This window comes from Drosophila santomea, chromosome 3L (assembly GCF_016746245.2).
Source record: "Drosophila santomea strain STO CAGO 1482 chromosome 3L, Prin_Dsan_1.1, whole genome shotgun sequence".
Lineage (NCBI taxonomy): Eukaryota > Metazoa > Arthropoda > Insecta > Diptera > Drosophilidae > Drosophila > Drosophila santomea.
In genome coordinates, this window is record NC_053018.2 from 4,711,232 (window position 1) to 4,734,322 (window position 23,091).

Genomic DNA, 23,091 nt, shown 5'->3' on the forward strand with positions numbered 1-23,091 from the left:
ATGCAGTTCGTTTCTATATATGGCTCTATAAAAGTGGTCCGTCCAATCCCCTACTTTCAGTACACCCTTCTTGCCTTAAGCTCAACTCGAGTGAAAACCGCACATATACAAACTATATAGACTACTACCTGTTTCGCTCTCGTCCAAGATCAAGTCAAAAATATATGTGAGTTGTGGTATGTAGGCTATATGCTGCTATATACTGATACTCGTACGATTCTAGTCTGATCTAACCTATAAGGACTTTGGTTGTTTGCCGCACTACACGCTAGGATGATTGGTGAAAAAATACATTCAGATATACACATACTGTCTTTCTACTATGCTCGAAAAATAATTGTTTCTAGGACCTGTTTTGTGTTTTCAATTTCACAAAATTCTTTCGATTTCAAATCATCAATCCAACCGAATTTAGAAATAATGATCTGTGATGTTGGTGACAATACCTATATTTTCTGATAAATAATAATGTTAACTTTTTGATTTGAAATCGAAGAGAATTTTGAGTAGAAAACCAAAGATCCGTAATCCTTCTGATTTGTGAGAAGACTTTTCCAGGAAGCGATTCAAGTCTTCTGCTCTATGGCTTTCGTTGAATATGTGTTCGATGAAGGATGAGATATGGGTGTGGATTGATGTTCTGCTGCATTCGATCAGTTTATAGTTCCAGCAGCAGAACCTCCTCATGCTAGAGGATGTTCAGCAGCGAAGAGTCCATCATCCGATCGTCGTACAGACTCAGTGTCTTGCTGGCCCTGGCTTTCCGCACGGATGGTGGCACATCTCCCGGCGTCTTGACCCGCTCGCTGGGATCCCTCAACCGCTCGCTGCTCCCCCGGCCGCTGAAGACCTCACGGAATACCTCCAGACTGTGCTGACGACGCATCTGCTGCTCCGTCGCAGGACCCTGACCAGTGGTGGCCATCAGGGAGTTGGTGCGCAGGTGACCTGGTCTTCGCTTCGATGCGGGACGGGTGAGGGTCTGCAGTTCGCTACCATGACTCTGGATGGAGTTATTGTTGGTGCTCCCGTTGATGTGCTTGATCAGGCTGCTGGACAGCGAGCGGGGCACAATGTGAGCCGGAGTTCCAGACCGTTGCTCTGCACTCCTCAGTTGAACCGGCGGAGGCTTATCGAGGCGAGGACTTAGATCCAGGTTGTTCGGTCGACGTAGAGCCGTCACCAGATTGGACTTCTCCTCGCCCAACTGCAACTGGCGGCACAGCTCCTCGGCGTGCTCCTTGCGGAACAGCTTCTTGTGGATCAGGGCTCTTACTCCATGCCATCCCCGCAGTTTTTGATCCGTGTTCTGCTGCTTGGGAAATCCCTGACCCAGGCAGGAATTGGCATTGCCACCTGCGCTGACAATCGTGTTCTTCTGCTGCTGGTGATGATGACTGGCTATCAGCTCCTCAACACTCACATCATGCTCCAAGCAGGACAATGAGTTCTCCTGCGGCTGTGTCTGGAAACTGTGCTTCTTGCTGCGCTCCACGAGAACCGGAGGAGTTCGCATTGTCAGAGGTGCCAGATTGCGTTCCTGGCAGGGATTCCTGCCCTGATACGGTTGCAATTGCTGTTGCGGGTAGCTCAGGTGATTCTTCTCCCGTTCCAAGGCAGCTAGAGGTAACTGCTGATTGGGAGGTGGCTGTATAAGTCCCGTGGTGTCCGAGCTCATCTGATGGTGCACTGCAGCCGCCGTTGTCGTCGTGGTTATAGTATTTATTCCCTGGAAAATCATTCATATATTGAATAACTATTGGCATACTCTCGATTAAGGCTCTTACCTGTTCCGCAGTTGGACTGGCCACCAGATTGTTGGTATTCAGCAGTGGACTGGCCGGTTGAGCTTGTGCTCGTGGCCTCAAAGTCGACATCTCCTGCATGCGCTCCTCGGCACACAAGGAGGTCAGCCTAGCATCCGCATCATGATCCCAACAGTCCTCGCAAGTATCGCGCACCACTTTGGCTGCTGCTCCTCCACCCCATCCAGTGGGAAATAAGGGACGCGCCTTGTGCCGCACCACCAACGCCTGCATTTGATCGAAGCTGGGATGGGAGCCCACCTCCTGCTCATAGGGAGCTTTGTAAGGAGGTGTTGCTTGTCCAGGTGCATAGAAATCCGCGCAACGGGTGGCCACTTCCCATAGCACCAGACCCAGGGCATAGACATCCATTTGCTTTAGCGACGTTTCGCAGTCTCGCAGATTCACAGCTCCTTCCAGTAATTCTGGGGCCATGTAGCGCAGGGTGCCCACTTCATTGATGCTCTTCGTTTCCGCCATGGCCACCTCGCCCTTGTACTCGTACTTGGAGCCAAACACCTTGAGTGCAAAACCGAAATCCGCGATGCAACAGCTGAGATCTGCTTGTACCAACACGTTCCTCGTGTTGATATCCCGATGGGCAACACAGGGCTTGTGCTGATCCCCCAGACGGAGTTCCGTGTGCAGGTGCGAGATTCCTCGCGTGATGGATCGCAGCATTCCACAGCATTCGCTGAAGGTCAGGGTGTTGGCTATCAACCAATCCTGGAGGCAACCGAGCGGAGCCAGCGATAGTACCAGTTGATACTCCATCCGACCGTCCATGGTGCAACGTTCATCGTAGCCTGTAAAGTGGAATTAAGGACATGTAATGCATATAGTTTGGGAAACTACCAAGGTACACTTACCAAAATAGCTCAGCAGCGCGGGACACTCCATCAAGGGCAAGGCGTAGATGTTCCTCTCGTTCACATAGTACTGATGGTGCTCCTCGGGATAGATCTTAACCGCCACCTCCTGATCGTGGAGCAGCCCCTTCATCACAGTTCCATACTTGCCGCTACCAAGCATACCGATCAAGTTCATGTTGTCCACATTCCGGAGATTGGAACTGTAGCCGGGACCCGATGGCGCCAGAGGCGACTCCTCCGGTTCCGGCTTCTCCTTGGCCCCACGGCAGTATTGAACCGCCAGGATGATGCCGATGGTGAGTGCTGTGAGTCCACCGGCAAGGCCCAGCATTGTACTGGCCAAGAAGGACTGGTGCTGTTTCTCTGTCGCCCTATTGGTGATCGCCGTCCTTCCCTCATTGGAGCCCAGTTCCAGAGGTGCTGGCTCTACCACGGCATACTGGGCATTGCACAATCCTCCCGAGCAGCAACAGTAGTACAGAGAACTGGTCTTCGAAGTGGGAGCCGAGCTGGTGCATTCCGACTGGCTGCAAATGGAAGTGCGATCCGTGTTGTCCTTCCAGCAACCTAAGTATATGAGTTAAATATGAGTTATGAGCCAAAGTCAAACCAGAAATCACTTTGTTGAACTAACCCTGCTTAACAACGCGAGCTCCATGGGCCGTCTGGTTCCAGATGGTGAAGCAGAAAGTGTAGCCGTCGGGACAGGTGCGTCTATGTGGCTCGCTGGGAATCGGAGTGGACTCCACCTGCTGCTCCTGCACTTCGCCACTAGAGTCCTGATCGCCGTCATCATCGTGGAATGAGTTGTCGTCCTCCTGGTAGCTCATGCAGCTATACTGGCGATTGGGCACCGGTGCTAATTAAAACAGACAAAAATTCTATTCGTAAACATTCCATAGATAACAAGTCTTAAAGGTACTCACTTGCTCTGCCCAGCGATATCAAGGCCAACAAAAAGTAGATAGCCCAATTCATGTCTGGAATCCTTTTCGAAACCACCTTCAGTATGAATTACTCTGGATGGCTATGACTTTTGGGTTGCTGACTAATGTTACGGCATTTTGTACAACCAAAAGGTGCTAAAAGAACAACAAGATTATAAATACTATTCTTTCTTTTCTGAATAAAAAGCATGTACACAAGTATTATCAATAGACGGGCACCCTTTCCAACCGCTGCTCCCCGCCACAAAAATCTCACATTCGGTTTGCGTATCAATCGACGATGACAATTCGCCAGCTCTGCGACTATATCAAGTCAGCCGCCGATGATAATGGCCAGACCCAAATACTCAAATGCTCACACAGCTCCACAATCGAACACTACCGATCGCGAAGTCTCTCTAGATTGTGGGGATTGGGGGAATCGAAATGGGGGAACGACGTGCACCCACCCACTCCCAGTGAAAGTCTCGAGGGAACGGTTGCACTTTGGAACCCATTTGGAACCAGGCGCCGCCGGAATAGGAATCATTCAGTTGAGGTTCGAGTGCAGTGCAGAACATCTCGTCTTGGGAATATTCACAAATGCAGCAGACATATACACTTTAAAAACCTTTCGCATTGAATACTGTGACTTTATATATATGTACCATTAATACTGTGACTTTATATATATGTACCATTAATACTGTGGCTTTATATATATGTACCATTAATACTGTGACTTTATATATATGTACCATTAATACTGTGACTTTATATATATGTACCATTAATACTGTGACTTTATATATATGTACCATTAATACTGTGACTTTATATATATGTACCATTAATACTGTGGCTTTATATATATGTACCATTAATACTGTGACTTTATATAGTATTTATCTGAGCTAACTTTAATTTATCCCCCTTATCATCCATTAACTCGTACACCCACGAAAGGTAAGTACACATTCTTGAAAACACTCCATCCCACTCGTTTCCCCTTGAATGCTGATTAGAAATTTTGACGGCATTAATTATGTGGCTGCTTAAACTTATAACGCTCCAATTATAAGCTACGTAAGTTTGTCTTATATATACATATATGTATGTAGAATCTTGCAAATAAAAATGTGTTTATGCCAAGCTGGTAACAAATTTGCATCGGCGACATTTGGGTTAATTGTGGGTGACGAGGCATGAAATTCAAATTCAAGATAAGCATTTTATCAGAAAGTTCAGTATTGACTTATCATGCGATTATGAAATCGCGTTTCGCTATCTACGCCAATTATTTATAGCATTTTCAATTCAACAAATTCCTATGAATGAAGAATGAAAGCCAATGTGCGTATTACGTTGATTTCAATTTCCATTACTAATTTGTGCTTAACATTAAGCTTTACAAAATCCCTAGAAAAATGTTAAATGTTTATGTGCATCAAATTAATACTAGATTATTGCGGCATGGTTTATTAAAAAGTAAGGTGACAACTCTGGATAAAGATTGTTGAACTGTCAAAAAAATAACAGCTGATAGAATTACTCAGCAATTTTTTCTCAGGCAGAGTTGCCAAAGTCGTATTATCCAGAAGTCTGAGAGTTACTTGTCAAATAGATGTCATAGAAATTCTTCATTCTAAACTGATTGTCATGAGCGGACAGTTTGTGTTCGCGTACTTTATTTTCTGGATTGCTGTGAATTTTCTCGGCTTCGTTATTGTGCTAAACTATTTGTCAAATCTTGTGAAAGATGAATAATATGGTAATCATCACTAATTAATTGTGTCCCGAATGCATTCAGTTTTCATTTACCACTTTTCACGCAGAATAAGAATTCGGACGACACTAAGGATTCCGAGGCGAAGAAGAGTTTGCAGACGGATTCCGATTCATCAGAAGAGTCGCAGGATAATTTTGATGGTTCAGACAAGGACAATGACTCATCACAATACGAGGAATCTGAGACATCACCATCCGAGGAATCTGACAAATCATCAGACTCTTCACAGGATTCGCAAACTCTAGAATTAGATGGGGAAGAGGGGGACAAGGACACATCCCAATCCGAGGACTCTGACTCATCATCATCATCAGATTCTTCACAGGATTCGCCACCTCTAGAAATACCAAAAGCCTTATTGGAGGTGGATCCAAACGATCAGGACTCGGTGGTCAAAGCAATCGGACTTTTGGTCACGATGATCAACTCCCAACTGAGTGCCATCAAGTCGAAAGTGATCCCGAAATCACCATTGGACTATCTCGAATATCGCCAGAAGAAGCTTTGGAAAATGCGTAAACGCGATAAAGCACAGTATAAGGACAGCTCCGAATAGATTGACCACTGTTCCTAATCCATTTTGGTATAATTTTTCCTGTATCATGCATTTCATAATGTACAATTTATAGAGTAATTATAATTTGAAAGGAACTCTATTTCTGCCATCACTCTTTTCTCCCATTTCGCTTCTGCTTCTGGTTTCATCTCCTTTCTCCGCTCTCAGCAAATGCGCACCTAAAGAGAATTGGAACTCGAGAAGCAAAAGAGCGGCGTCTCTGGCGCGCCAAAACAGGTTCTACTGGCGCTGTACCCCAAGTGCTCCGTGGCCGTGGCGTGGAGTGGAGTGGGCCGGAGGAGCACCCGCGGGCGAGGAGGCGGTACCCGCCGGCTGCTCTCGCACGATAGCCGACGGCGCCAGTTAATTGCAAATACTGCCCGATACCCTACACTTGTTGGGGTGTGCCCAGTGGCCCGAACGCTATCTTGCATTCAAATTGCATTGCAAACAAACATTTTCTTTAATTAATTAAGTTTTTGCGAAGAAAGAAAAACCACTATAACACTAGAATTTATGTAAGTTAATAGTTAATTTTATCTCACTTTCCCCTTCGCTGTCAGTGTGCTTTCTTGTTCTTTGGGGCCTGATTAACTTTTTGCGTGCTGCATGTGCATTTGTCCATGTCCCCATCCTCAATCCCATCCCCAATCCCATCCTCAGCACCATCCTCGTCATTCGGGATACATCTTCGTGCTGCAGATGCATTTGACATAGCTGCGGCGACAGTCGGCAAAAAAAGCGATGTGGAAAATCAATGCAAAAACACAAAAGTGCATGCAGACGGAGGACATGGAGAACAACAATGGTGAAGGGAATGTGAATGGGTATGGATTCGGAGGTCTCTTGTTGACTCTTTTCCACACAGTGAACAAATGTGTTGTTTGTTAATTAAACACGTAGCGAAAATAGGAATCATTTCAATGGCCCTTTTGATTCTACAAATGGATAAATTCTCTATATATTCTTGAAAGCAAATGTTTAATTTACATTCCAAGAACATATGCCTATATGCATATTGGTTTTGCAAATTGTTACTAAAATAAAAGTAATCAACTTGTAATTGTTTCTGACAGTGCATTTCTACTGGGAGCAGACAGAGTTTTCTGCCAGGATGGGTGGCCCAGTCCACCCCGCCGTCTGCCCTTCACTAGTCTGCGTATTTGTGTGTGCGTGTGTGTGTGTGTACTTGCGCAGAGTGGAGTAAAAAATTGATTTTTCCAAGGCATTTTCCAGCGTTGTTTGCGGAAAACATTTGCACTATTCTACACTATTCTGCACTATTTTTAACGCCAATTGGCGAGCAGCACTTACACTTAATTCAGAGCGCTGTTCCAGCACTGCACTTGCACTTTAAGTTGTATTACTTATTTATTGCGGACTCGCCGAAAACTTTATTGGGGCACCGGCGCCAGTCGCGTCTGCTCTGCACAGCAGTTTTTCTTTTTGTTTTATTTCTCCTCTTTTTTGTGGCTTTTTTTTATGGCACTTTAAACAAGTTTGCTCGATAGGCGGATCGTTTTTGCCTTTCTGCCGTTTTGCCGTTTGACTTTTCGCAGCGCGCCCACCTTCGCCCGCCGACTTTCAAGGAATGAATGCGGTTTGCTGCTCCGCTCTGCTCTGCTCGCACTTTTGCTCTTTACCGCTCTTCACCACTCTTCACCGCTCAGCAATCGAAGAAGAAGCGGCATGCGCGTATTTACGAAGCTGCGTGGAATGGCGGAGCCACCGATTGGAGCGAGAATGGAGTAGCCAATGAGAGCATGGCTAAATGAGGTACGGAGAGAGAGAAAAGAGAGCGAGGTGAGCACTTGTTGAGCTTATTACTGTGCACTTATAAAAATATAACGTATACGCCACGATGGCCATTTATCCAAAAAAAATAAGCATATAAAACATGATTACTATTCTATACAATTTATGTGACTTATAATTATTATTCAATCATTCATAGTTTGATCGATATGTGCGTAACAAGATAAGAATTGCCATTAAAAATCTCGTTTTCAATAGAATTTATTTCAGTTACTAAAGTTACTCAGTTGGATTAATATAAATCCATATGTGGCCCTATTCCGGAACGGGATGGGCAGGCAGCACCTGACCCACACACTCCCCGAATCCAATTCGCAGGCCGTTCTTCTCGCAGTGGCCACGGATGATGACCTCGTCAAAGTCCTGCAGGAATTTCCTGGTCTTGCCACCAGGAAGCTCCAAGGTTTTGGTGCCCTTCCAGCACAGCTCCAAAAGTGATCCGTACGAGTCTGGTGTCTCGCCAGAGATCGTTCCGGATGCCATTAGATCACCTGGACGCAGATTGCAACCGGTGACTGTGTGATGTGCGATTTGCTGCAGTGGAGTCCAGTACAGGTGCTTGAAGTTCGACTTTGAGATGAGCGATTCGTTCTGATCGGCAGCTGAAAATGCGAATGTGGTGAATTAACGTTAAAAACCTTTAATTTAATCTTTAATCTTACGTTTCAAAGACACCTCGAGGTTAATATCAAAGTTGAAGGGAATGTTCTGGCGCAGATAGGGCAGCACCTCCGGCTCCTGGGGAAAGTTGTCCAAGAGGAACGGCTTCAGGGCAGCTGTGGGCACTACCCAAGGTGAGATGGTGGTTCCCAGATTCTTAGCGGTGAAGGGGCCCAGTGGCACATACTCCCACTTCTGAATATCCCTGGCACTCCAGTCGTTCATCAGCGTGAAACCGAACACATTTTTCCAGGCCTCATCCACGCGAATGGGTTCTCCCAGCTGATTGCCCTTACCACCGATAAAGAAAGCCATCTCTAGTTCGAAATCCAAAAGTTTGCAGGCCCCAAAGACGGGCTTCTCCACCCCATCGGGAAAGGTTTGACCAAGAGGTCGACGGATAGGTGTACCGGAAACCACCACAGAACTGGCACGACCATGATAACCCACCGGCAGATGGCGCCAGTTGGGCATCAGAGCATTGTCCGGTCCACGGAACATGATGCCCACATTGGTGGCATGGTGGATGGATGAGTAAAAGTCCGTGTAGTCACCAATCTGGGCAGGCAGGTGCAGCTTGATCTCAGACTGAGGCACAATGGAACTGATACAAGGTAATACAAAAATTATAAATATATCTGTATATATAATAGTACATTATAAAATCCCACTTACACCGCCTTCAAGTCCACATTGTTATCCAGTTCTGAACCCTTAGAGAGAAGCTTTTGAGTCTGGGTCCTTACCACATCCCAGGCTTCAAAGTCCAATCCCATAAGCTCATTCAAAGTTTCGGCCTGCAGGCTTTTCTGAACTTGGGCAGGATACAACTGCGAGACAGCTTTTAGATCCAGGACATGTTCTCCAATTGCCACACAAATACGTTGAACTTTCTGTGGATGGTAAAAAGAAAAACAGCATTTACGATATACACATACGATATGATATGGGGGGCCTTATCAGAATGTGGTTGCTGGGTTATTAAAGATTGGATTAGCATATTGTTTTCGTAAACAAACTAGTTTGTCTTGGATGATGTATGCAAATGCTATGCCCCAAAGCGGTTTCTGTTCTCAACTTGATTTCTAGAACATGTGGAACGATCCAAAGTCACATGAAAACTGCTTATACTGGAGAAAAGCTTGAAAATCTTACACGAAAAACGTGATGAGTTAAGGGAATACTATACTATCGTTTTCTTGTGAAGAAGCGAGACCATTGTTTTTAAATCTCTTTCCAAAAATGGTTTTCATTTCAGTATGATATCTCACTCACATTGTTTTCGGTTGAGAAGACAGCGTAGGGTAGATTTTCCAGCGGAAAATCGCTGCCCGCTGGCACTGGCACAAAACTCTGGGACATCTTGAAAGCGCTTAAAGTGGAAAACTTGGGCAGATTGGTGCGAATCAATAAACTGAAACAGAGAAGCGAAAAAAACGTGTGCGGAGCCAGAGTGAGCTAGATTAAAACTGAGGTGTTTTCTATTCACGATCCGCCTTATATGGGTGCTCCAGACCGTAAGATCTCTCGGTTCTCTTAGCAAAACCAAGCCCCCAAAGCTAAAGAGCAACATAATTATAATAAAGAGAAATTTGAAAGTGCGCTTTGGTTACTTTTATTTATTTTACCCATATATTCATATATATAATATATTCATTTGCATTTATATAGATGTTGGAATAATTCTTGTAGTGGCTTTGATTTTGGATTTTTGCGAATACATATACATACATTAATTTATACATACATAAGATGAGCGTGATGCCGGGATAAACTCAGATAACACGCTTTAAAGTACTATAATTTTATTATTATGCCATTTGTTACTTTTGCGGAATTGACAAACGAGTTTAGCGCACAGGTCGAATGTAATGTCTGATTGTGTTATTTCAATATAGGGACTTTCCAATCCAACCATTCGGGAGCAACTAACTGATTAAAACTTAACTAAAATATGAATCTTCCAACATTCGTAATTGAGCTTAATTGACTTCGGGCAATATATATTTTTGTCAGCCGTTTTTGTGGAAACTAAACTCCAACTAATTCGATTATACGTATTCACGTCTCTATATATAGCACAGTTCGATACATGGACTAAATGGGATCTGATCCAGACTCAGATCCCCACTCTTTGGTTTTGTCTATACAATTAACAAGCACAGGTCTCTTTCGATCTCGTTTTTTATAAAGGTACGCATGGCCATTGATATAATATATACGAAAACATTCTCTATTTGCAAACAAAGTGAAATCAACGAATTGAACTAAGGTCCTCGACTGCTCTTCATCTTCTCCTGATATGTTAAGATAGCGTTCCAACAGTTTCTATATCGTATATATCATTATATCATATTACTTTAGTGTGGGACTGGGACTGTTTTTCAAATTGGTGGTGCGTGTGTGGAGCGGTGGCTTCTATGCTCTGAATTCTATCGTTATTTGCGGTATACATATAGATATTCAAATATTACTTGTGGATTCTCTTCTCCGTCCATCGATTTAGATATAGTTGCCAATGAACGTAAAAGTAAAACGCCTCGATTATACATAGTATTTTGTTTTGTTTTTTTCCAACTCCGGGACGAACGGATAACGACGCTTAACGCATAACGGTCAACGGATAACAGAATGTGAAATCGTAAAGGAACATCTAGCAACACGTTATAGATACAAACAAATGTACATTCAACATTGAACTCTGATGATTACCGGATCTCTGGGTTCTTCAGCCGGTCTCCTGATATGCTTTTACCTAAATGATACTTCTTGGTTGTGCGATCTACCATTACCAATCGAAGACGAACCGAACCGAAGCGAACCGAAGCGAACCGAACCGAACCAGACTGAAACCCCTTACAAGTCGTCGCCCAGGCGATGGATCTCGTCCAGCATAAAGTCCACATCCGCCTCGTTGACCGCCGCCGACGAGATGATCGAGCGGAAGAAGTTGGGCCGCCGGTCGTCGGGCTGGTAGCCCACCATCAGTGTTCCCTTCTGCATCATGCGGCCCTTGATGATGGGGCAGATCTGCAAGAAAAATTAAATAGCATTTAGCATTATTAACTATCTTGTACTTTATATAACGAAGATCTTACCTTTCCCAGCTCCACCTCCTTCTTGGCATCGTGTGGCACTCCTCTCAGCCGCTTGGGCACGTACCAGAAGGAGACGTTGACGCACTCCGGCTCGAGGATCAGGTGGAAGCGGTCGGACTGCTCCCGGATGCGCTTCAGCTGGTATTGGACCAGCTCCATGAGGCGGTCCTGCTGCTGCTCGAAGCCCTCGGTGCCCTTGGCGCGCCACTGGAGCCACAGCTTGAAGATGTCGTTGTGCCGACCACACTGGATCACCTTGTCGCCGGTGTCGTAGCTAATGTCGTACTGCTTGTCGGTCATGAAGAGATACTCCGCCGACATCTGGTTGCAGCTGATGAGCAGGCCCTGTGTGAAAGATGTACGGAGTTATCGATTTGGGATGAAATCGCTTACTTCGTAACGCCGCTGTCCGTTCATAAGTCAAGTTGAAATTTTAATTAAAATTCCGCCTGCCAAAAGACGCAACTGTGACCGATGGTAACATATTGCATGGCATGTAAAAAAGGCCAGGGTGACTTGGCGCATTTGGTTCGTCAAAGATTTCATTACGCATTGTGTGTGTGCGAGTGCGAGGGCGACTACCCTTGGCTACCATTTTGCTCCTGGTTTGGCAGGACGAACGGTACGGAACGAAACAACAAGGAATTGTTCGGAGTACAATTGGAATTCTTTACACAAACATTGTTCGATGTGCATCCGAAAGAATTTTTCGGTGAACCGGCCGGGGGAATGGGCTGGTCGGAAATGGAATTTAAAGCATGGGGTTGAGCTGGGGCTATGCCTCCAATTTGTATCGCTTGGTTTGAGTTTTTGGCGGGGGCGGTGGAAATGGGAATGGGAATGGTGGTGGATTGGAATGACTCCTCCGACAGGCTGGCCTTTAATTTTAATTTGCAACTCAAAGAGCAATTATTCGTTTATTACTTTGCAAACAATGATTTCAGTGATTTTGGGCAATAAAATACGAAATATGTGAGGTCACAGCTGTAAAGGATGAAGCGTTTCATTCCTCTTTGCATACTTTTGTAGCATAAACTTAAGCCACAAATCCCATCCGAATTCCAGAAAGTTTACATTATGCTAAAACGATAGTACAACTTTCTAAAACTTGAAATATAGCCAAACTTCTGTTTAAAAAAAATAAATGTTTAAGTACCTAACATATTTAAAAAATGGCTTATTTCTCTATCAGTGACACAAATTGCTTTTCTTTAAATTATTATCTCTAAAATGATATACTTACATCCTCCTTGAAGTGGATCGTGGAGCACTGGAGCAGAGCTCCCATGAGCTTGTGGGGATTCCAGGTGACTGAATCGGCGCTGCAAGAGCCAAAGGCACGGCGTTAAATGGACATTCAATTACGAATTACAAACAATTAACACTAAGCTGCCGCACTGCGGCACAATTTCCCACTCCCAAGGACACCAATCCCACCCCCTGCTGTTCGACAAGAGTTACAACAAAAAAAAAACAAAAATTGGGGGAGGGATGCAGAAGGTCCTGGCAAGTGCCATAAATTGTGGCAATTTCAGGCCGCAGCACTTTAATTGAATTCAAAAGAGCGAGGACAACCCCCGGTGGGCACTGCAGGGTTGACATTGACAGCTAAACATCCCTGTGGGAGCTATTTACAGTTATGTGGGCGCTGAGAGTGCGCCTGTGTGTGGGATGGGCTTGCAAGTGTGAGTGAGTGAGTGAGTGGGTGTCTATAAACATGATCCTTATGGAGTGCCTGGAAGTATGCTTCACTTTTTTATGCAGTCTGCTGCCAAAGAACAAAGGATATATTCGGTTTAACGGGTTAGGATATTAGAAATAATTATGATACTATAATATAAGTTATAAATTTGTATATACAAATATTTCATATATTTTATATAAGTAAATTTAAAAGAACATTTAAAAAGGTTTTTCATTTAGCTTTAAGGAGTATCCTTCAGTCGAAACACTGAATGTGTTGTGTAATGTGTTTTTGATTGAGCGGTGGCATGTGAGGCTAAACTTTTAAGAAGAGATTTTCGATTGTTTTAAGTTTGTTCGCAAATTGAAACTCAGCGGATTTAAGAGCCTCCGCCATCGAAGGACCATTAATCAGTTGCGTAAGCCGCCGAAGGCCACAAATTGTCAGCTGTATGGGCATTTTAATGATTAATTCGCACTGAGAGCCTTTCAATTAAGGACCTCGATTTGCATGCCACAACAATTCGGGCCTTAGGATCCATTCAAACTAATTGAAGGCGTTCGCCTGCGTGATGGATGGACGGATATAAGTGGGATTGGGAATGGGAGTGGAAGTGGAGGTTAAGTCCTACTCCGCCGATGGCAATCAATTTGAAAGTGTTTTGCGGAGTCGGCTGCTTGACCGCAAGCTGTCGATTCCACGACAGCTGCACTTGCCGCATTTGCCTAAGCTGCCCGAAGTCTGTGTAGAATTAAAGATGTTGTATGGATTGCCGAAGTAAATGGATTCGGGTTGGAAACGGAGTTCCAACTGGAGTTGGAGATGGAGTAAAGTGCATTTCAGGTTGCGACTTTAAAATTAAAAATTCCTTGCCCGGGTGGATGAATCCCTATTCCTGACTTGCCCTCCCATTCATTGTTTGGCGTAATTGTTGTGTAAGTAATGCCCATGGCCATCCAAAACACCCCCCTGGGCTAGATGGATTGGTTAGCAAGGGGAAGGAGAAAGAGAAGGAGAAGGAGCCGGGGAAATCCACTTTGTTCATTTGTTTGTTCGGGCCAAAATGCACTCGGCTTTCGCCTTGTAATCCCTGTAAGCTCTGAACACCTGATGGAGGCACTAAATGACAAATTGAGATTTTTCCCACATGTTCAGCTCGTTGCCAACCGCCGACCTTCAAAAAAGGGGCGGCAAAGCTGAGCGATGCGGGCCATTTGGGAGCATTTAGATTTAAATTTAACCCAAACCAGGGAAGAGATTTCAATTTCTGTTTTCACTCGCCGGAAGATGAGGGCGCCCAAGGCACAAAGTTCATGTCAAGAACGATGATGAATGGATACTGCAATTGCTTGGGACAAAAGATAAGGGGTTTTTAAAGCACTTCTGAGGAGTTCACTGGAACTTGAAGGAATAAAGGATGGCTTCATTTAGCTACTCTTACTTACCGCTCAACACCAGTAAATCTGGGATGACGATGCTTACGCGACATCAACAATCCGCCGCCCCAAGCAGCCTGAAATATAATTTAAATATTAATATAAAATATATTAATTGCGATCCTTGCTACTTATCATGTTTCTTTATTATTTACTTGTAAATTTCTCACTTACATCGATGTGCATCCAGCAGTTGTACTTCTGGCAGATATCTGCAATCGTGTTGATATCATCGAAGGCTCCCAGCACAGTGGTGCCGGCAGTGGCGTTCACAAAGAATGGGATGTCACCCTTGGCCTTGCGCTCCAGGATCAGTCGCTCCAGCTCCGAGGTGATCATCTTGCCGTGCTCATCCGAGGGCACCACAATGCAGTGATCGGTGCCCAGTCCACAAACGGCAGCGCATGATTTGATCGAGTAATGGCACTGATCCGAGGTGAACATCACCAGGGTGCCCGGCAATCCCACCGAGCCGTGCTCCTTGTAGTTCGGGAACATCTTGTGTCGCGCAGCCAGAAAGGCATACAGATTGGAGATGGAACCGCCGGGGGCCAAAATGGAATCGCCACCCGACCAGCCAATGATCTCACGCATCTTGGTCAGCACCACATTCTCCATCAGGATGAAAACTGGCGCAATCTCATAGGTGAACATGTTGGTGTTGGCCGTGGCCGTCAGCCACTCTCCGGCCATGGAGATCAGGTCCAGACCATTGGACAACTGATTGAAGAAGTGGGGATGTCCTGAAAAATTATCAAAGAAAATGTTGACTATCAATAGAGCCCTTTACTTAATCAAATAACTATGATAAATATACATATTAACTTGAAATATGCATTTATTCCTTTATTTTCAAGGTTCGCCATTTTATAGAGAATTCCATTCTTTAATTAATATTTTCGAGAGTAATACTTTTGACAGTTTGTATGTGCCTGCCTAATGTAGCTGAAAATGCTTTCCATTTAGCCACGCTTGTCTGACTGTCTCTCCAAGTCTCTGGGACTTTTCTCGCTTCTCCGGAGAACCGAGTGATTCTAAGCTGACAGCAGATGTGCCTGGCAGCTGTGCTCTCCTTCACCCATCGTTCCATCGTCCCATCGCCCCATCAGCCACCCAACCACCCAATGTTTTCTGTTTTTTGTTTTATTAAAAATATATTCGAGGCCAGTGGCAAGTGAAACAAAGGCCGGAGCCAAAACACGGCTGACTGGCCCCGAAAGGAAGAAGAATGTACGTAGGAATCGACTGCCGGAAGTGCATATGTTCAAGGGCAGACGGTACAAGGTCCTGGTGAATCAATAGCGAATAGTCTGCTCGAAATCCGTGTCCCCGGCTCAACAAGTTTGGCCCTGTAATCCTTAAGCCCCCACTCCCTGTGAGCTCTATAAATTGCTCATTTATTGTAGCTAATTGCGACTGGCCGAGCTTCGATTTTGGGGTGAAATATGTGGAGAGTGGGGCAAAACTCCCACGAAGAATCACAAAATGCTTTCAGTCACCATCAGGAAGCTGTCCAACTGCCGGATTTGTGCTCTGCTCCTCTATATGCCGGTTTGAACCCTTCGGCGTCTGTCAGTTCACATCTTGAGTGCCATAAGTCGTGTGATTAAAATCCCATTGCCCACAAGGCTAAATCCACCCACAGAAATAAAATATGTGCACTTGGAAAAAATCGATCTTCCCAATGGATGTAAAGATAAAAAAACTTCAGACCAAAAGGACACATTAAACGTAATCAAATGTTTACTCAATATTAAAACAAACATATTCTTTGCGTTTCAATTTAAAAAGAATCTTAAGCATACAGTTTAAATAATATTTTTCCAGCTTACTGATTTCCCAATTTATCAGTTTTTTGTGACGTTTTTTTTTTATTAATTTCCCCATGTGTAAACTGACAGAGCGTTGGCATCCAAACATTTCAATTTGCGCATGTGGCCAGGATATGCTCGTTGGAAGGACTCGAGTCCTGCGAGTTCGAATCGAGCGAATTCACCCTCGCCCCGGCAGCCATTCATTCGCATCAAAGGATCAGGAATGCAGCGAGTCAGAAAATAACAACGGATTTTGATTAAAGCTCCCCTCGTTTTTATGGAGTCCTCGGAAGAGAAGGAAGAGAAGTCGTTTCCTTCGTATCAGGTTGCCCGTTTGACAGGGCGCGCATTATGTGAGATTAAGGATCATAAATGGGACTCTTATCGGGTCTGCAGGGAGAAAAGCTGTCTCACAGACAAAATAATTGACAGTGCCATCTTTTTAGAAGAAACCTAAATTGGCTGCTGTATTTAAAAACACTTTTTTGTAAGTGAGCAACTATTTTAAGCAGCAGTTTTAATTGCGAGTCTAAATACCCTTTATTAGAAACTTATTACATTAAAACTTTATTTTAACAATAGCGCACTTCCTAAACGTAATGAGCGAGAAACTAATATCCAACTTAGGCCAAAACTTGAACATATTCCATGAGAACTACGCATCCTAATTACGTTTCTTTTTGCTTTCCCAAAAAGTTTCCCATGCAATCTGAGCTCATTCAGTTGCAGCCTTGATTGCGTAGAGTTTTAATTCAATTTTTTGGCGAGCCAAATGGGAGCAGACGGCTAAACAGCAGCAGCCTCATTTCCTGCGAGGAAAATCAGGGAAGCGACGCCTGCTTCCGAGACAAGGCCGCAGTTTCCGGCGGTTGGGGGGTGGTACTTCCACACGGGGGGTGGAGTGGGTGGTGTGGTTGGAGTGGGTGGTGTGGGGTGGCTAGAGTAAATACGCTTATTATCGATACTCCAAACACAATTGCGGTCACGTGCGAGGACTGCACAAACATCGAAGGACAAAGACAGCGCCGCTCGCCTGGGGACCGACTGCCTCTCGCATTAATTTTCAATGAAATCAAATCAGCAAGGACATTCAAAACAAGCTGGAGCAAACTATAACGCAAGCTATCGACTTGAGGATACCATAGAATTTTGAAATTTAATTAGGACCTCACTTGATAAATCATATTTTACATGCTTTCATTATCTCTGTATTTCGCTATTAAAGAATACAACAAAGTATAGTCTATTTATATTTTAATATTATATTTTCTTTCAAAACCTGATGTAAAACTGCCTCTTGACATGAATAACAGATAGATATATAAGATCCAAGTTAAAAACTAAATATGTATAACTATTATAGAGTATTTTATGGTATAATCCTCCCCAATATCCCCTTCATCATCAACTAGTGGGTATGAAAAAGTTAAAAGTGAAACGTGCGAATGACTTTTGGCTGCTAAAGCCGCGCCCACAAAGAACCCTTTGCGCGATTTATGATTGATGGCTGAGTGGATCTGAACCACTGGGATTGGGATTACAGACTACGGACCCCAGAGGCGAGTGTTTTTGAAAGGTGTAAACAAGCCGGGGCCGCAGCTCAATGGGCCATAAAATGGCATTGTCTGCGGGATGCTGTCTGCTTCCTGCCCCCCGTTTCCTGTTGGCAGGACGAGTATCTCGCCGAGTGCCATCAATATGCTAATGTGCTTATCTAGAAGGCTGCACACTTTGTGCCCTAATACGACCGCAAGGTCCAGAGGCACGCGTCCTGCACTCCTTCTTAAAAAAGTAAATCATATTCCACGGACAAAAAGCATATGCTAAGCAGGGACAAATTTGATTAATCCCCAACTGAGCAAACTTCACAAGGTGATGATAAGGAAGTCAGCTAGCTTAGATCACCTTAAAATATTCGTCATTTTTAGTTCCGATTCAAGCTAACCATATTGTAACCATATATTGTATGTATTTGTTTAGATCCTTGACTTACCCGTCTTGACCTGGTACTTCAGTGTGGTGGCGCAGTCCTCGATGAGCTGCTGCAGCGGCAGGGCGCGATCGGGAACGTCCAGATCGAGCAGACGCTTCATGTCCTCGGGATGGTGGAAGTCCAGGACCTTCTCGTTCCGGTCGTTGGTGGCCTTCACAAAGTCCAGCAGCACATCGATTACCTTCAGCAGGAACTCCCGTGTCTCCGGTCCGGCGGTCACTGTGGTGGGCATGAGATCTGGATACGAAAAACCACAACGGCATAAAAAGAGGGTGCGGAAAAAACGGAATGAGCATTTCTTATCGGTATTTATGAAAAGCGTGCCCCGCTGCTGACAGAAAAAATGGTCTTCCTCTCTTATCGTGATATATGGCTATTATTATTACAATGATTTGTGGGCTGGCGCAGTCGTAAAATGAGATGACTGACTTTAAGGTAAGTTAAGTCGAAAATCCTCGGGGCGAGATGAGATTTCAATTATTTTTTGGACCATTTCAATTCATTCACTGAGAAAAGTTGGATTGATCATAGGATTTCATATTAAAAATCTTAGCCAAACTGGAAAATGTTATTTTGTGCTATCAACTCATTAATTTGAATTCTTACTTTGCTAATTTTAAATTATACATTTTAAACATATTTATATTATATATTTACTTAGCGTAAATTATATTTAATTCAATAAACATTGCTAAATAAAGTAAACCATATACGACAATTTTTTTTTTTTTAATTTATTAAGAGTGTAATTTCCATGTCCTTTTTACATTGCAATTTTATTTAATTTTACTGCTAGCCCGGGATTAAAATGCACTACATCAGCGAAGATTATTTTGAAACTAGCAGGATTTGCGCAGAACACCCTTGTGGGTTGTACATATCCTCGACGTCAGTGTCCTTGCCTTCGTCCTTCTGCGGTGGCTGCAATTAATTACTGGGGCTTTTGTTTAAGCATCGGCAGTGGCCACTAAGCCACCGAGCAAATGGGAGCAGCTCCATTAGAAGCCAGCTGGAAATCAATTGCAAACTTAACGTTGCGCATGATTACCATTTTCGTTGCGAGGACGGGGAAGGGGGAGGGGGAGGTGGTGCGACAAATTGTAGCAATTTGAAAAATTCCTCGACTTTACGGCCAAGAAGTTAAATAAAATTTAATGTGCACGACTGCTTCAGTGCGCAGGGTGCTCAGTGTCAAAGGCAGACGTTGTCCCGAATTCTGCACCCAGAATCCTGCGAGTCCTTGGAAAGCATTACGAACAGCCGCCACACACACACACGAGAGTCCTGGAATCGAGCGTGAGCAATATCCTGTGACTAAACGGTTTATGTTTGTTGGCCTTTCAATCTGAGGCACGCGTCCGCCGCCTCGGGGAGAGTCCTGCCACCTTTCTGGTCCTCGTGGCACACACATCGAATGGTGGTGGATTCTTTGACTTTCTGTCCTGTTCGTTTCTATTTTGTTCTGTTTAGTTCAGTTGTGTTCTGTCTGTTTGTTGCGTGTTTGTCGAGCGCAGAAATCTGTTACAGGGCAACAGTCGCCAGTTTCACGCTTCACAAGAGGCAGCAAACGCACACGAAACACAAGGAGCTGCCAGTGCGGGGCCATTTATCAAGGACACGAGTGTCCTGGACAGCCCACCGCTTGTCCATATCCTTAAACAGCAGACTCCTGTTCGCCAGTTGCCCAGCCTGAACAGTTTGCCCAGTTTGCCCATTTTCTGTTCCCTGTTCCTGGCAGTGTCAGTTTAACACTCGTTTATTATTTGCCCAGCCAAAAGCGATGCGATTCGAGTGCAGTTATGCGTAGGACCAATGTTTGCCAGGATTATTACCAAGGCGAAGTAATCGCACCACACCCCCTGCCTCTGGACTCACATGCTCGCAAAATATGTTTCTTGTGCCGGAATGTGACAGGTTGGAGTTGCACAATTCCAAAATAAATTCTTGCTCTCGAAAAATAGCTCTAAGCCCTTGTTTTCTGGCAATTTATGGCTACGACAAGCAGCCACTCGATTGAATATTAATTACTCATTCCCTGCAGATACAATGTATACCAAGGGGGAAGGAAATACTATCAAAAATTGGACATTCCGTCGATTTTATCATAAGTTCTCCGTTGCACTCCCAAAAGCTAGATCTTTACTATCTAATAGTATACCATAGATACTTGACCATGGTCTCTTGCTCTTTACACCAAAGGACTTATATTTAATTAAATTATTTAGAAGTCTTGTAAAAATTACATTTTTAAAACTAATCAACGATGATATAACCATTTCTACTAGTATACTTTCTAAAGCCCTTTAAACCTAAGAATATCTTATTCGATAAGAAATAAACAAACTGCAAGGAGCCAAGCTTATTGTATAAAACTTTAATAATGAAGATGAGGGAAATACGACATATAAACTTTTTAATTAAGTTGTTTTTTATTTCCAGTTATAAAAACTCAACAATTCAATAAATCGTAAGCAACGACAATACCTTTAGCTCTAAAATCACGATACAAAAAGATGTTTAAAAACTAACCTCTACATCTTTATTTCTTATCCCCGAAACCGTCTGGTTTATTGAAACTTTATGTTAATTTAATTCTTATTCAATAAGATACTCACCATATGCCGTCAGTTTGCCCGTCCTCTCGGACAGTTTGTACCCGTTGGGATTCAGCGACATTTTCTCCTCTGCAAAGATAAAGAGTGAAAAACGGGGAGCAATTATTAAGGGGGCATTGCGAAGTGCAGACTCTGCAAGATAAGGAAAAATGGAGCTCGGCCAAATGAAGTGAGTCAATGTTATGCAATCGACCGAAAGTCTGAGGGTCCGAGGGTCTGAAGGTCCTCGGTGCAGGTGTTACATAAGTCCTTGCTCTTCGAAAAGCGCCATTTTCCGAACAGCCCACACACGCAAATTGCATAACCAAGACAAACAAACAAACGGTGCGAAAATGCAATGGGCGTGTAAATAAACAGAGTGGAAAATGGAAAATGGGGGTAGAAGTGGAGTTTGGAGAACGAGGAGGGGCTGTTTGTACAAGGACAACTGAAGGGCAAGCTCCAAGTGGGAGGTAAATATCTGGTATATGCCATATATATGTGCACGGATTTGAGGACCCCTCCTTTTCACTTTTGGCGCCATCTGCTATTGCGCAGTGAGTGTTAAGCCAATTTCCTGCGACGGAACGTATATATACTACATATATACAATATATATGTATATAGGCTTGATTTACATGGGGATACAGATACAGACAGCGCGACAGCTGCAATTAATGGCGAAAACCTTGGACAGTGCGAAACTTATGCAACAAATTCGTCTGGGAGTCTTACCGATAATCCTGCGGATATCGTCGATATACTGCTTTAGGTAATTCACGTTGACTGTCTGCGGGTGGCGACGAATCACCGACGTGGCTTTCGAATAGATATAGCTAAAGGAATGTGCGAGTACGAAATGTATCGAAATGTATCTCTAAGATGGAGCTGCGATATACTACTTGTGGTCTAAACCAACGACAACTTACAGAGTTCCTTTTCTCCTAGCAACAAAACACTGAAAATCACTCGCGAAACGGAGCTTCAACTCACTGAACAAACGGATTTGGGTATTATTGGATATACAATTTATATATATATATATTCTCAGGTATATCGGGCAACTTTCACTTTTGGTTGGGAAACTTAGGGAACTGAGCAGCCTACACTCGCTGACGATCTGCGGAGCTATGAGCAGCAGCATCCGCCTGAGTTGCCTACGAAGCTTTTCGCATCCAAAAAATGGCTGCCCATATACCACTACACGTATACCTATATATACATATATACTACTCCTCAATCTCTTGCATAACCTTCAACGACAACGACAACAGCAGTGGGGCTGAGGAAAATGCGGGAAATTCTCCGGGTGACGTCATTGATTTTTCGGAAACCATCTTTGTTAAGGCCATTTTGCGTGGGCGGAGCTTCGGCCATGCGCGCCCCAAAGTATCCAACAGATACACACTCATGAAATGTGTGCGCACGCCTCGTGAATACTAAAGAAAATGAAAAACGATTGAAAACGCGATGAAAGGAAAGGAAAACATAGATTGTGAGGGGGCGACCAAATGAAAAGCTAATTAACAAACTAATTTTGCCACTGTTTCTGACATTTACAATGACCCACAACTTTTTATGAGAGTTTCCTGCTGCCACCAAATGGACACAAAAAAACCTCTATAATTACTTTCATTTCCCGCACATATGTATGTATATAGGAGCTTAGATATAGGAGCCAAAACACATAGAACCCCTGGTATATAGAACAAAAACGAAATTTGGGTCAAAGCTAGGCCGCCCGCCCATTTGGGCTATGCAAAAAAAGATATGTATCTTCCCAAGTGAAATTGCATCATTTCCAATAGAACGCGTTTCATAGCATACTTCTGAGGGCCAGAGAACAACTATAGCCATGTTATGCAACTCGGGAATGGAGCCCAGGAGCAGCAGGACCAAAAGGACGTCCATCAAACTGGAGAAGCTTAAACAACGAGAACACAACGCATACTTGCCGCAAAAGAGTGCCTTCCACTCTTATCTGACACACGGAGCAGCTGGCAAAGGATGTTACCACACTTGGCACTTGGTCCTGCCGCTGCTCCAGCT

The 23,091-nt window shown here is 44.1% G+C and overlaps 4 protein-coding genes across 6 annotated transcripts; 1 reads left to right on the forward strand and 3 right to left on the reverse strand.

The window, feature by feature from the left end:
- Window positions 1–148: 148 nt before the first annotated feature.
- Window positions 149–7,547, reverse strand: LOC120450234 (bone morphogenetic protein receptor type-2). 2 transcript variants are annotated; one of them, XM_039633112.2, is made up of 6 exons: window positions 7,263–7,547; window positions 3,604–3,759; window positions 3,312–3,536; window positions 2,675–3,244; window positions 1,788–2,611; window positions 149–1,729 (listed from the first exon to the last, which is right to left on the reverse strand). In XM_039633112.2, exons 2-6 carry the CDS (start codon window positions 3,653–3,655, stop codon window positions 689–691), a joined length of 2,712 nt encoding a protein of 903 aa, XP_039489046.1. In that variant the 5' UTR covers window positions 3,656–3,759; window positions 7,263–7,547; the 3' UTR covers window positions 149–688. The 2 variants fall into 2 exon arrangements, with proteins under 2 accessions (XP_039489046.1, XP_039489047.1); XM_039633113.2 differs by lacking the exon at window positions 7,263–7,547 and adding an exon at window positions 3,819–4,294.
- On the forward strand, window positions 5,198–6,048 carry LOC120450240 (suppressor protein SRP40). The gene is made up of 2 exons (XM_039633121.1): window positions 5,198–5,374; window positions 5,439–6,048. The coding sequence occupies exons 1-2, from the start codon at window positions 5,363–5,365 to the stop codon at window positions 5,946–5,948; spliced, it is 522 nt and encodes a 173-aa protein (XP_039489055.1). The 5' UTR covers window positions 5,198–5,362; the 3' UTR covers window positions 5,949–6,048.
- Window positions 7,548–7,946: 399 nt separating the features above from the next.
- LOC120450238 (fumarylacetoacetase) lies at window positions 7,947–9,886 on the reverse strand. Its single transcript, XM_039633119.2, has 4 exons — window positions 9,699–9,886; window positions 9,099–9,316; window positions 8,426–9,027; window positions 7,947–8,365 (listed from the first exon to the last, which is right to left on the reverse strand). Exons 1-4 carry the CDS (start codon window positions 9,783–9,785, stop codon window positions 8,019–8,021), a joined length of 1,254 nt encoding a protein of 417 aa, XP_039489053.1. The 5' UTR covers window positions 9,786–9,886; the 3' UTR covers window positions 7,947–8,018.
- A 140-nt stretch (window positions 9,887–10,026) lies between these two features.
- On the reverse strand, window positions 10,027–22,150 carry LOC120450235 (glutamate decarboxylase). Of its 2 annotated transcripts, XM_039633114.2 has the most exons (9): window positions 21,972–22,150; window positions 21,778–21,878; window positions 21,064–21,132; window positions 18,449–18,685; window positions 14,816–15,384; window positions 14,651–14,718; window positions 12,765–12,843; window positions 11,522–11,866; window positions 10,027–11,453 (listed from the first exon to the last, which is right to left on the reverse strand). In XM_039633114.2, exons 3-9 carry the CDS (start codon window positions 21,122–21,124, stop codon window positions 11,280–11,282), a joined length of 1,533 nt encoding a protein of 510 aa, XP_039489048.1. In that variant the 5' UTR covers window positions 21,125–21,132; window positions 21,778–21,878; window positions 21,972–22,150; the 3' UTR covers window positions 10,027–11,279. The 2 variants fall into 2 exon arrangements, with proteins under 2 accessions (XP_039489048.1, XP_039489049.1); XM_039633115.1 differs by lacking the exon at window positions 21,778–21,878 and having other exon boundaries at window positions 21,972–22,108.
- Window positions 22,151–23,091: the final 941 nt, after the last annotated feature.

Coding starts and splice junctions, on each gene's coding strand:
- LOC120450234 (XM_039633112.2), bottom strand. CDS start 3,655: ATGAATTGGGCTATCTACTTTTTGTTGGCCTTGATATCGCTGGGCAGA. Junction 3,245..3,311: donor AGCTCGCGTTGTTAAGCAGG/GTTAGTTCAACA, acceptor TCATATACTTAG/GTTGCTGGAAGGACAACACG. Junction 2,612..2,674: donor CGCGCTGCTGAGCTATTTTG/GTAAGTGTACCT, acceptor TCCACTTTACAG/GCTACGATGAACGTTGCACC.
- LOC120450238 (XM_039633119.2), bottom strand. CDS start 9,785: ATGTCCCAGAGTTTTGTGCCAGTGCCAGCGGGCAGCGATTTTCCGCTG. Junction 9,317..9,698: donor TCTTCTCAACCGAAAACAAT/GTGAGTGAGATA, acceptor TACCATCCACAG/AAAGTTCAACGTATTTGTGT. Junction 9,028..9,098: donor AATGTGGACTTGAAGGCGGT/GTAAGTGGGATT, acceptor ACCTTGTATCAG/TTCCATTGTGCCTCAGTCTG.
- LOC120450235 (XM_039633114.2), bottom strand. CDS start 21,124: ATGTCGCTGAATCCCAACGGGTACAAACTGTCCGAGAGGACGGGCAAA. Junction 15,385..18,448: donor GAAGTACCAGGTCAAGACGG/GTAAGTCAAGGA, acceptor ATAATTTTTCAG/GACATCCCCACTTCTTCAAT. Junction 11,454..11,521: donor AGGAGGTGGAGCTGGGAAAG/GTAAGATCTTCG, acceptor TTTTTCTTGCAG/ATCTGCCCCATCATCAAGGG.